Source organism: Crinia signifera, chromosome 19, assembly GCF_055691185.1.
Source record: "Crinia signifera chromosome 19, ASM5569118v1, whole genome shotgun sequence".
NCBI lineage: Eukaryota > Metazoa > Chordata > Amphibia > Anura > Myobatrachidae > Crinia > Crinia signifera.
Window position 1 is genome coordinate 65,053,363 of NC_139226.1, and position 13,935 is coordinate 65,067,297.

The following is a 13,935-nucleotide window of genomic DNA, read 5'->3' on the forward strand; positions in this document are numbered from 1 at the left end:
CACTTGCATGTGTATTTTAGCCTGACATTCATTTAAATATAATTGTAACTTCTCTGACTCAGGTGTGCTGGGAGTGTGTGTCTTTAAAAAAAAAAAAAAGAAGAAAAAAGTCTATTACTAGAGACCAAATTGTTGTTGATTGTATTGGTTCTATTACAGAAGCCATTTTGTTAGAGTTATCTGCATAGGTCCTAATTTGTGATCACTTTTAAGCAAATATACTGTGATATATGTAGAGCTGGAGACACATTGTTTAGGTGTAGGGCCTTATGACCATAAGTTTCCAATTAGTAATTGAACAGCTCCTATGCCTTAAATACATTCATTGCCATAGTAATCCTGTTTGACTGTGCTGTTATTCTGAGGAAATGAAACTGTTACTTTGGATAAGTTTAATGTATATTCTATTTGATACAAGATGCTATTGTCAGTTCCACCCTTTATATCTGGCAGGTAAGTGGTACTTTTATGTACAGGTGCTTTGTGTGAGTCAATGTAGAGCGGTTTAGAGCAAAGAAATTAGAGATTAATGAAATGCTGGACTCACAAGAATTGCAGATTGTTTTACAACACTTTAAATATCTGAGAGATTTATTATGTTATTTAGTGAAAAATATATTGTATGCTTGTTGGTGATTAAGCTTTACCTCTGGTACCTGCAGCAGACTGATTGGTTTTCCCAGTAGGGCAGTTTGTGATTGGCAGTTTCATTTCTGTGTTTTGTTATGTAAAAAGAATGCAGTACAGTACTACTAAGCAATCCCTAATAATGTAGACTCTGGTCAGGTCGTTCCTTGGAAGCTGAGCTGATTGATGTAAACATGGTCCACCATAGCCAATGGGAACAAATGTCTTATATTATATGTGACTATAAGTTCTGTGTGTGTCCATAAAACTAAATTCCTAGAAATAACTTCTGTATAGAGTTCAGCGTTCTGATGCCATTACTTCATGGTTCAGTAAAAAAAATCAGATTCTATTTATTTATTTAGCACCTTTCTAGAAGATAATAAGGGGCAGACTAGATGGGCCAAGTGGTATTATCTGCTGTCAACATATTTTTTTAAAATGATAATAGAATCTGGTAGGTTGCCCATAGCAACATCCTATCTTCAATAGAAATAGTAAATAAACATGGCTGCTTGTGACCCTCCTAAGTGACTTAATATTCTGGCATCTCCTGAAAAGATGTACTGGATTTATCACATATTACCATTACCTGCTTAGATCACAGGGTTTTACATATAAGCAAAAACCTGCTCCGCACACACGGCGGGTACACCGCATATGTGCTGTGCAATCTGTGCTTAAGCACCTCGCTTAGCCCTCAGGCTCCATCGCCCAGTGTGTACAGGGCTTTCAATCATATGAGCAAGCCCTGGTGTTGATCAAGCAATTCCCTGTCCGCAGAGCAGATGGTGATCAGAGAAAAGATTCCAAGTGTAAGGCATCTCTACAGAGCAGGAAGGAAGGGAGGCCGGGGGGCTGCCCAGTTGCTACAGCATTCCTCCCAACTGTACGTCCCAAGCATACCTCCACGGGCACATCACGGTTTTCAGGGACAATCCTCCGTCCCTCCCGTGGCCGGCAGGGTCCCGTGGTGGCGGGGGCCGTTGGCATACCCTCCAACATGACCCATTCCATTCGGTACACAATGCTCTGTTCCTGGACGTCCCTTGTAATGTATGATTGCCATCACCTGTGTTGAAACACCCTTCTCTTCAATTACCTAGTTCCACACAGGTGCTGGCAATCATACATTACCAGGGACGTCCAGGAACAGAGCATTGTGTACCGAATGGAATGGGTCATGTTGGAGGGTATGTGTTGGGAGTCCCCCTGTAAGTTGCCAACCAGCGCTAAATAGATGCTATGCGCACAGTGTCTATTCCCTCAGCCAGAGGGGCTGGGGGCATGGATAGAGGCTTAAAGAGTCTCTCTGCCATGTCTTCACAGTGTCTAAATGGGAGCGTGGCCTCCCAGGACTGTGTGATTATAGGCTATGCCCCCTTTCACGGTAAGCCACGTCCCCTAATTTTGGGCGCCCCCTAAAAGTTGGGAGGTATGCTAAGGGAGTGCTGACACACCCTCAAAATTGATAGAAACCGAGTCCCGTGCTAGGCCACCCCTCTTGTCGTGAAGCCCGACCATATGACTCAAAGCTTTTACGGGTTGGGAGTTATGATTATAAAAAGGCCAGACAGTTGTTTATCAGTCTAAATCTGGCACTGGATGGGAGTCAGCTGTTTTTTCTTAAAAATTTTCACCTTTCTCCTCAGATTACACAATTGACATATTTTCTAAGAACACAGTCCTGTGTACAGTGATCTGGCTGCGGCCGGCTTACTGCCTGTATGAGAAGTGGTTGTTGCAGGCTTTAGATCCGTCAGTTGCTGCGAGGAAGACTTCTCTAATAACGATTCAAATCAAAATTGCAGGTAAATACAACAGTAGATTTTATTTTCCTGTTTAAATTCAATTGTCACAATTAAACTTGTTAATAGAATGTCATATTATATTTCTCTTAAAGCCTTCCAGTACCTCCAACTTTTTTTTCATTCCTCCTGTTTGACTTTTTGTCAAGCCATAGCTGCAGTTATTGTTTTTTTTATTAAATTGGGACTGAACTGCAATTGTACCTTGCTTCTGTGCATTTGGTCCCATTGAAAACTATCAGAACTGAAGGAGGCAACAAGTTCCCAGAGGCTATCCACTTCCAATCCATGCGGTATTCAGGCATTAAAGTATGTTATGCCTTTTTTTTTGAAGCATGAATATATAAAATCTTGGGGAAATTCATGTTATTCACATGGGAAAAAGGGAAGGGGAAGAGATTATCTCTCTGACGCCCCTCTCTCTGACGCCGTCTACTCCCCTCCCTCTCTCACTCCTCTCTGTTTCTCACGCTGTCTCCCCCTAACATCCTCTTTGTCATTAACTCCCCTTACTCTCTTGCTACCCTAATGCTGGGTACACACTGGAGGATATTCATGCGGTAACGATATTGTCTATATCGTTACCAATAAATCTCCCAGTGTATACCCAGCCTATGGGGAATTGTATGGACAATGTGGGTGTGTGGGGGGAGGGGCTTTTTCAAAGGTTTGCTATGGGGCCCACAACATTCTAGTTATGCCCCTGCATATAGTCTTAATCAGTGATATCTCCTATTAGTCCAGTGGGCCACGAAATATAAGAGGGTGGGTTTAATTCCTTTATTAAATCTCCAGAAAAATAATATGACATCATTCCAGCTTTATCATATCACCATCTAGTGGTCTAAAATGTATTGCATCAAGTCTTGCCTAAATAAAATAGTAATAATTAAATAAGGAGAAGAGAATAAAGACAAGGTGGAAATAGGAGATATATCCCTACAGGCTGATTCTGGCATGGTAACTGCTTCTATTAGCCGTATCTAGATCATCCAGATCATGCAGATGGGTATATGGAAATAAGAGGTAACATTGATCCACGTTAAGATGAGTACCCCCTGGTTGGCCTGTGGCCCTTGCAGGGTTGGATTGGCCAATCTAGATATGGCTAATAGAAGCAGTTACCTTACCTACGCTATTTCCTTAGCATAAGCTTATTCAGAAACCATAGCTACGGTAACTGACAAACGTCTATCAGTACTCTATCCATATAAACTATGATATAAATGGGACATGCAATGCGATTTCCTTGCGCAAGCATATGTATGTTATGTATGTGCATAAGTACCCAACCCTTCCCCACCCCCCTGTCACTGAGGCCACCCGCTTTTTCTGCCATTTAACCCATGCTGAAATACTTCTCCCCATACTGCCATATCCTCCTGCCCTTACTGCCATACTCTCCACTTACTGCCAGTGCCCCCATTCTGCCTTACTTCTCCTCTTACTGCCTTCCTCCCCCCTTACTGTCATACTCCCCACCCCATGGTACCATACAGCCCCCTTACTGCCAGTCCTCTTATGCTGCTTCTTACTGTCATACACCCCACCCCATGGTGCCATACAGACCCCTTACTGCCAGTCCTCCTATGCTGCTTCTTACTGCCATACGCCCCACCCCATGGTGCCATACAACCCCCTTACTGCCAGCCCCCCTATGCTGCCTCTTACTGCCATACTCCCCACCCCATGGTACCACACAGCCCCCTTACTGCCATACACCCCACCTCATGGTGCCACACAGCCCCTTTACTGCCAGTCCCCATATGTTGCTCCTTACTGCCATACTCCACACCCCATGGTGCCGTACAGCCCCCTTACTGCCAGTCCCCCTATGCTGCTCCTTACTGCTATACTCCCCACCCCATGGTGCCACACAGCCCCCTTACTGCCAGTCACCCTATGCTGCTCCTTACTGCCATACTCCCCACCCCATGGTGCCATACAGCCCCCTTAATGCCAGTCCCTCTATGCTGCTCCTTACTGCCATACTCCCCACCCGATGGTGCCATACAGACCCCTTACTGCCAGTCCCCCTATGCTGCTCCTTACTGCCATACTCCCCACCCCATGGTGCCATACAGACCCCTTACTGCCAGTCCCCCTATGCTGCTCCTTACTGCCATACTCCCCACCCCATGGTGCCATACAGCCCCCTTAATGCCAGTCCCTCTATGCTGCTCCTTACTGCCATACTCCCCACCCGATGGTGCCATACAGACCCCTTACTGCCAGTCCCCCTATGCTGCTCCTTACTGCCATACTCCCCACCCCATGGTGCCATACAGACCCCTTACTGCCAGTCCCCATATGCTGCTCCTTACTGCCATACTCCCCACCCCATGGTGCCACACAGCCCCCTTACTGCCAGTCCCTGCTAGGGGGCGCCAACAAAAATCTTGCCTAGGGCATCAAATTGGATAAGGCCGGCTCTGGCCCCACTTGCAGTGCACATGATTTGCCCATGTTGAGAAAAATATGTACTACGATCAGATCTGAATAAGGGAATATGTCTGACTCAGATGGGTACATTCTGTACAGCCAGCTGCCATTATCATTTTCAACAACCCTCTTTTCAACTTGCCATGCACCTTCTCCCATCACCCTCCTTCTTCCACTCCATTCTTTGCCCCTTCTTTTGCTACTTGGAGTCAATGGAGTCCAGAAAAAAATAAATAGACGCCATAATATTAATTTACTAAACTAGCACAGATTTAAATGTATATCTTCTTCTTACATAATGTTAAAAGATATTCAAACCAGAAGCAGAATTAAAATGTGTCACCGTTAATCAAAGTTCTTTAACACCTTAAATAACATTGCTGGCCTGCCCAGATTTGTGGGTATGTATTTAGATATTTTGTTATACATGTTACAGACTTTTTTTTTTAAATATAATTCAATATTGTACTTGGATATGCTATACAATGACTTTGGTAATGTTGAATATACTGAATAATAAAAATCCAATATTTTTGACCTTAGGGTACAATGACACCTACATGGACCCAGACCAATTTAGCGTGCCACAGTGTATGTCCATTTTTGGGGAGCCTCCACTAACGGAGAACTTTGTGTATGAGGTGGGGCCCAACATCCAAAATCTGAATGGCAGTTCAATTCTAAAAATTCTTCCAGGGACTACTTATACGTAAGTAATTTTTTTCCACAGAAATATGCTAGTATTAAGCCTAATTCAATGAATTGTTGCAAATCTAGTGACTAACGAATGACTGCGCATGCGTTCTGTACATAACGTGCATGTGCAAGGGGGCAAGGGCGTAACTAGAACTTATTGGGCCCTATAGCAATTTTTTTAAGGGGCCCTCTAACTCTGCCTTCAGTGTCCCACACACTAGAATGATTTTTGTTTCCAATTTCCAACAGATTGGCCGAAAAATCGGTCGATTTTTACAGAAAATCAGCCAATATCCGTTGGATGCATGCTTGCGTAGATCTTTTTCTAAATCTGATCTTACAAGCTGCATGAAAGATCAGAAGATTTTGCAAAAGATCCATAGGAACGCACATGGGATCTCAAGAGAAATCTTTGGTAAAGATGTGCGCTTGCCTAAAATCGTTTGTCCAGGATGAACAAAAGATTTTAAGGCTAAATTATGCGCACATCTTAAGATCGCAGATCTTTCTAGTGTGTGGGCACCTTTAGTGTGATTGGAGAGATGGAGGCAATAGGGACATGTGGGGAAATTCTCTAAGCTAAAAATGCAGTAAAAACCCTGTTATCGGGGGTTTTACCGCATTTTGGGATGCTGAAAGCATCCCCCGCCGGGTTTCCCCGGTGGGGGGCATCTCCACAAAAATCTGGCAATGCCCCATATAAGCCTATGGGCTTCTACCGCATCCCACAGCCGCCCCGCATCGCCCCCTCACCTGTGTCCGGGCAGCACAGAGCTGTGCTGCCCGGACCTGTGACCTCCTCCCTGCACTGATCCTCTTCCCGGTGCAGGGTGGAGGAGAGCCCGGCGCAGCAGCAGCAGCGCCGGGTGTGGGAGGGGGGAGCCGCCGGGACCTGCTGGGACCTGGCGACTCTCACCGCAAAGGACAGCTCTTAATGCAAGAGCTGTCCTTTGCTATAATTATAGCATATGTTAGTGCATATGCGATAATTATAATTGCGATGGGCGGCGAAGGGGGGCGGAGATTCTTAGAGAATCTCCCCCATTGAGAGACGACAGGGATGGGATCATGGAGAGGGGACGTGGAGAGACAGACATGGAGTGGCAGCAGGGACAGAGAGAAGCAGTGGGGGCAGGACATAGGGTGGGATGTATTACCATACATCGCCGCCCCTCGCCACGCCCCTGCTGTGGTGCTAGCGTATATGTACTAACATATGCGGCTAGCAACGCGGTGTGGTAACGGAGGCCCCCGTGATACATGTGATGAGGTGTGCCGGGGGGTCTCTGTCACCTCCTGGGCTCTGTGGCGGTTGTCTGCGTCTCCTCCTCCCCATTGCAGCCGGAAGGACATCCCCGGCTGTGACATGCTGCTGGGGGATGAGGAGCAGCACGGAGGATGGGGAGGGGGGGTCTGCATCTGCGGCGTGCGATGGGTGACGATAGAAGCCGATAGGCGATACGCATTGGGTGGCGATACCCTGCCTTGCGAAGTCGTGGTGGACGGATCTAAGTATATTAGAAAATACAGTATTTATTTACATTTCCATAGAGTGACTATGGGGAAATAGAGACTAGGGGGTAGATGTATGAAGCAGTGATAACAGAGAAGTGATAAAGTGCCTGGTACTTTATCACTGATCAATCAGCTCCTAACTGTCCCTTTTTAAACCCAGTCTGTAACTTAACAGTCAGGAGCTGATTGGCTGGTGATAAAGTACCAGGCACTCTTATCACTTCTCCTCCGTTATCACTGCTCGATACAGTGCATCTACCACTGGGAGAGAGGAAGCCAAACGTAGAGGATACAGTGGATCGGGAGGGAGATCTACAGCCTGCTTCTGCTGTACTGTATGGATGGGTCAACAAAGAGGAGAAGATAGGGCAGTGTGCTGGTCATAGCCCTCACCTTGTGCCTGCCATGGTGTGTGTGTGTGTATAAAACGGATATACAGCACTGTATCATCTAATGTTAAAGATTAGAGCTGTTCTTTGGGAACAGCGCTAGACAATCTGCTTCCGAGAAGTGGGGGCTTCAGGTAGGGTGGGATCAGATCTGAGAAAAAAGCGATATAGAAATAAAATTATTATCCCTCTAAGAGCACAATGTGAAAAGACGCCCATAGGCTTCTATAGGGTAACTCCAGCTTATTCTAGCATTTACCTCCATTAAGAAGGCCTGCATTGCTGGGCTTAGTACATTTGGGGGGAAAAGCCCCAAAACTGGTCTTTGGCCACATTTTTTTCTTTTAGAACATCTCGCTCATTATCCTGTATTTTATAGGCAGCAATTACACAACTCACAAATAAAGCAGGTATCCACCATGAACCTGGGCAAGTGCCCTCCTTGGCACAAGTACAGTATAATCCCCTTGCAGGGCACAGTTGTGGCCCTAACTGTGAGGAGTTTGTATATTCTCCCCGTAGTTGCGTGGGTTTCCTCCGAGTACTCCGGTTTCCTCCCACAGGGCGGGATGTATCAATACTCGCATTTCTGTAGTGAAGTGGAGTCCTTTTTTTCGTGATGTTTTCGCTGGCTTTTTGCAGAGTTTTCCGCGTTATGTATGATTTTTTCCCTCTCTTCTTAGGTCTGCGGTAATGCAGACCTCCTTCAGAATCTTTTCAGGTTTTTTTTTTGTGCGCATGCGCAGATGCGTCCTGCTGCTGGCTGGGTTTCCCCGGCTCACAGCGCTCAGCTTTTTTTGACTTATCCCTTGTATTGCTGGCGAACTGCAGTTGTGACAGTTCAATTATTAAAGTATAATGTATTTCCAGTGTTGTATTTACCTTATTGGGTTGTGCTGTGGGATGTATTTTACTTGTTGTATGGGAGGCAAGATTGGTTCTTTTTTGGAAGGTGTGAGGCACAGTTCATCAGGGCTAGGCAAGAGGCAGTGTGCCTCACACCTCTTGCCTAGCCCTGATGATCTGTGCCTCACACCTTCTAAAAAAGAACCAATCTTGCCTCCCATACAACAAGTAAAATACATCCCACAGCACAACCTGTTTTAATAAGGTAAATACAACACTGGAAATACATTATACTTTAATAATTGAACTGTCACAACTGCAGTTCGCCAGCAATACAAGGCGAATTATATGTAAGAGAAGCTGAGCGCTGCGAGTGTTAATACATCACACAGCGCTTCAGCTACAATACTCTGCAATGGGAGGATCTTTCACGCCGGAAACTCCGCGATACTTCAACCCGGCAGAGTTTTTTTAACAACAGGAAACGAAAACCTTAATCATACATCACGCGAACAAGTGGCGAAAACGAAAACGGCATGTCAACGCCACGGTAAGCGTTGATACATCCCGCCCACAATCCAAAAATATTCTGGTAGGTTATTTGGCTCCTAACAAAATTAATCCTAGACTGTGTGTGTGTGTGTACATGTGGTAGGGAATATAGATTGTAAGCTCCGCTGGGGCAGCGACTGATGTAAATGTTCAAATATTCTCTGTAAAGCGCTGCAGAATTTGTATGCGCTATATAAGAAACTGTTAATAAATAAATAAGGTGATAGCTTTCAGTTCTCTCTTCTCTCTTTTTCAACAGTAATACTGTAAATCAGTTAAAAACAAATCATGCCAAAAATATAATGCATTTGCCATTAAATGCTAAAATTATTAGTAGAACTGAATAAAGCGTTTGTCCTGTGTGATTTATAGGGCGGTATTCAATGAGAATACCTGCGAGGTGCAGCGAATCCTTTTTAGGATTCGCTGCACATTCGCCACGTTCCGGAGCCTCGCCGGCTCCGGTATTCAACGAGTCAGGGGCAGAGAGCCCCTGACCAGCGAATATGAGCTCCTGCGGTGAACGCCGCAGGAAGCCTGAGGACGGTGGCAGGCAGAGAGATGGAAGTCTCTCTGCCTGCCCCAGAACGTTTGTGGGGGGGAGGTGGGCTCCCCGGGTGCCAGGCAGCACAGGCTGCCCCCCGGGGGTGCCAGCAGGGGACGCGTATATTCACTACACCCGATCGTAACGATCGGGTGCAGTGAATATATGAATATGTAATGAGCGGCTCGGCTCCGGCGCCCCCTGCTGGCTGCTGTGTAAAAATAAATAAATAAATATATATATATATATATATATATATATATATATATATATATATATATATATATATATATATATATATATATATATATATATATATATATATATATATATATATATTTTTTTTTTTTTTAATTAAATATATATTCATGAATAAAAATAGCATGCCCCTCCTCAGAATAAAATTCCTGATTTTTTGATGCCAAATGTAAAAATCAAAACACTTTATTTTAAAAGTTCACATTCCCCTTCTCCATAAAAAGATAGCGATTGCTACTCGGTGAATCATGGCGAAAAAAACCTTCAAATGTATTCGCCATGTGTTCATTGAATAGGGTGATTCACCGTTTTAGTCAAAAATTCGCCAAACAGCACAAATTCGCCATAAAAACATGGCGAATCAGGCTCATTGAATACCGCCCATAGTCTTAAACCCTGTACACACGGGGCAGCACTGGCCTTTGTGCTGAGCGATGGGCTTAAGCATGATCGCTTATCACACATCGTGGTACACCTACGATGCACACAGCGATATTTGCTGAGTGATTTGTGCAGCTCTGTTCTTTGCCTATTGTTTATAGGGAAAGCCCTGCAATCTTCTAATAGGAAAGACTGTGCAAGCACAGCCTTTCCCTGCGGGCAATGGCAACGCACGGGACCACACATCACAGTCCTCCAGGGTTAAACATACGGAGCGATCAGTGCTCAGTTTCTTAGCAATCTACTTAGATTGCTTAAAAATGGGGTGAAAATCGCTCCGTGTGTATTCCCCTTTTAAAGTCCTTATTGTATTATTTTTATTTATTTTGCTATAATTGAGAACTCAAAACAAACTGAATTTGCCTTTTTAAATTGCCACTTAAATCTATCAGGCAGACTTGCAAGTAATGCAATTATCCCTGGTAAATGATTATACTATATGCCTGTGTATTATCTTTTATTACTAAACAAATTGCAAGCTTTACAACTATTTCAAGTCTTGATTATCAAAAAGTTTTGTTGCAGTCTTGTTCTTCTAGGGCAACTGCACAGTAAGGACAAGAAGTTTGTATTGGTGACTAATTTGTGGGGGTTTTCTTTTATGACTAGGATGAGCCTTCTCACCCTTTTTACAAGTGGCCACATTGATTTTGCATGGATTAAATGTGTAATTTGATGGTTGCACTGCGAGTGCATTGATTGATTCGTACTGATCCTTTACCCCCTACATCTTGCTTAATATACATCGCATGCCTAATTAACATTCTTCATACTTTGTCTTTTCTCTCTGGACTTTCTTCAACTGAAAATGTTTCTACTCCGTTTTCTCCAAACTATAAGTCTTAACCATTTTGTTCTGTTCTTTTTAAGGATACGTTATTTATTGAATAATGCTGCTGGAATAGAGATTGCTTACACCAACTGGTCTCAACCCATAAAAACACGTGGTAAGTGTGGTGGCGGGCAGTTGGAAGAACCCCTGTCACTCGCTCAGTGCCTGATTAACTAATAGGCAGATTAGGCTGCCGCCTAGGGTGTCTGGAATGGCAAGGGGGGGGGGGGGGGGGGGAGGAGAGTTAGGTAAACAACTAAAGAATAAAATGAAGGCCTAGCTTATGTCATGCTTGTTAGCTATCACTTGTCCTGATGTGATGGGGGTGGGGGGGTAACTTTCTTGAGGTGTCTGTACCAATTTGACTTGGAACACATTGTGCAGATTGTGCTACAGTGCCAGCTGGGGTAACCTAAAGCCAAACCTCCATCACACGCCACAAGCATTAGATCCTATATGACCGTTCTATACCCTTTGATGCATGCACATAGGCAGTATGATTGGGGAGTGCCTGAGCACTCATACACGTGTACTTAACAGCATTACAAGTGAAGCTACACATGTATTAGCCTAGGGCACCCGGAGCCTTTAGTCAGCCCGGCATTCACTGCTCTGCTCACAGCATCCATTCACGGAAGTTAAAGGGACTGGCAGTATTCCTGCAGCTCACAGTGACTGCAAAATGGAGGCATGGCTCATGACTGCGTCATTTCCACGGAACAGGCCACACCCAGAAGAATATACAGATATATTATCCTGCGCTAATTCAGAATATGGCTTTTGTTTCACCTATTGTACTTCAATAAATCAGGAACACACAAATATGTTCAATATAGAACATTTATTTAAAATAACATGAATATTACAATATTAGAAAAAAGCAGCCACTTAGAAATGTCTCAGACAATTTAATTAATATGATTGTGTGTATCACAACAGATAATCCAATATTCCAGGCAGCCTGTTATTATCAATACTTGCTACATTTCCCAAAATATATAGTTACTAACGTTCTCTAGAAATATCTTGCAACGAGCAATTAAGCACATATACGCCCATATATGGAGCTAGACACGCCCTTTAGGTGGAGCATGACACACCCCTCAATAGGGCGCTGTGCAAAATACTACTTTCTCCCTGAAACTACTGTAGTTTTCAAAAGTAGGCAAGTTCTATCCTATCTATTTCATTTTATGATTCAGTTAAATCGGAGAAAATGTTTGTATTGCAAGGTGTGATCACTTTTACTCTTTGGTTTCCTCTCCTCTACATCCAGCACTTTCATCTCCCTCAGCTCATATCCTATTTCTGTTCTTTTTCTGTAAGCAATTCCATGCCGAGCCCTCTTTAACCTCATAGTACATGTGTGTGTCATTTCTTATCCATCACTAATTGCACTGTGCTGTGTACAATTAAGAAGTGCTAGGTAATACAATATGTAAACACTACTTCTATTGCAGATCTACCTCCAAACCCAGGAGACATGAACGCTTCCCTGCAAGGTCGCTCTGGGGGAATGGTTGTCATCACTGTACTCCTCAGTATCTCCATGTTTATGCTTCTAGTTGGCCTTGCAGCTACTTTTGGAACACAAAAAATATAATGTTTTATAACTTATGTATTATTTGCACAAAATGTATTCTCACCATCTCATGTGGTGACTGGGTGCAATTTTGGCATGAGCAAGCTGTAGCTCTTTCTGATAAAGAGCACATTTACTTGTACTTCTATTTCTATTGTATGGAAATTGAATAATAAAATAAAGTTTTTTAAATGTTATTTTGCCACATTTTGTATCAATTCATATAAAATGTAATGTACTGGGAGATATAAAGGTCTGAGCTTATTACCTATATTAAACAGGAGACCCTTTAGGGTGTTAAGCCTACCTTTAGAGTCTCCATTTACCCTGCTGGCTGTTTGGGCCCGCTGATGGTTCTTGAGATATTGGGGACCCCTACTCGTTTTGTCCCCCTGTATTTTGGGAACCAGAACCGGCCCTTGAGACTAATGCTGGTTTTAAAAAAAATCCAGGGGATCCCAATTTGGTTTGCCCTGTGATTTTTCTTAAACCAGGACCTTTGAGTCCCTGGGCTAGTTTAGCACATACAGTCCATCGTGCATCTGTGTGTGTATATGTATGTATGTATGTATGTACGTATGTGTATACTGTATGTATGTGTGTGTGTGTATATATATATATATATATATATATATATGTATATGTGTGTGTGTATATGTATGTATGTGTATATATGTGTGTGTGTATATATATATATATATATATATATATATATATATATATATATATATATATATATATATATATATATAGCATAACCATGAGACAAGGCTGCACACACTTACTCATTGATAGAGGGGAGAGAGCCAGCAACATCAAAGTAACAAAATTAATTTATTTAAGGCATATAAAGTGCAAAAAATTCGGACAAAAAAGCCAGTTAAAAAGCAGAGGAGACATCTACTTATCATGACATCATGAGAGATTTTCACTGGTGTTCAAGCATGGTCTCACTCCACCAGTCAGTCATAGCACCCGACAGGCTGTTTCGGTGCTAACAACAGCACCTTAATCATGGGCAAAAGACTGAGAGCGTCCATGCTCATATAAATACCCCCACAGGCTAGTCAGCCTGATTGTACTCACCTGCCACGCCGGGCGTCAGTAACCAGCACCACTGCCTGATCCGGATGTGCGTCACGGTCTCCAAGGCAACGCTGGACGCCGGACCGCACGAGTCAGGTTACAGACAAAACAAACCCAGAAGTGCGTCACGGCGTCATGGCAACGCCAGACGCTGAAACCCGGCAACACTGACACTGATGCCTAGAACAGCATCACTGGTCACATGGCCACCACAAACAGCACTAGGCGCGGGTCAGCTGACCTCAGCGCCGTGCTGGGAGGTAACCATGGTAATAACAATAAGCAAACGGCCAGTGGTGCAAGTAGAATTTTTTTCT

General features: G+C 43.8%; 1 protein-coding gene across 1 annotated transcript; it reads left to right on the forward strand.

Annotated features, from left to right (window-relative positions):
- The first annotated feature begins 184 nt into the window (after positions 1-184).
- On the forward strand, positions 185-12,729 carry LOC146041862 (uroplakin-2-like). The gene is made up of 5 exons (XM_083161738.1): positions 185-453; positions 2,280-2,438; positions 5,421-5,586; positions 10,989-11,065; positions 12,411-12,729. Exons 1-5 carry the CDS (start codon positions 369-371, stop codon positions 12,551-12,553), a joined length of 630 nt encoding a protein of 209 aa, XP_083017864.1. The 5' UTR covers positions 185-368; the 3' UTR covers positions 12,554-12,729.
- Positions 12,730-13,935: the final 1,206 nt, after the last annotated feature.

Excerpts from the sequence above, each read along its gene's own strand:
- LOC146041862 (XM_083161738.1), top strand. The coding sequence starts at position 369 with ATGAAACTGTTACTTTGGATAAGTTTAATGTATATTCTATTTGATACA. Across the intron at positions 2,439-5,420 it reads GATTCAAATCAAAATTGCAG|GGTACAATGACACCTACATG; the intron begins GTAAATACAACA and ends TTTTGACCTTAG. Across the intron at positions 11,066-12,410 it reads TCAACCCATAAAAACACGTG|ATCTACCTCCAAACCCAGGA; the intron begins GTAAGTGTGGTG and ends CTTCTATTGCAG.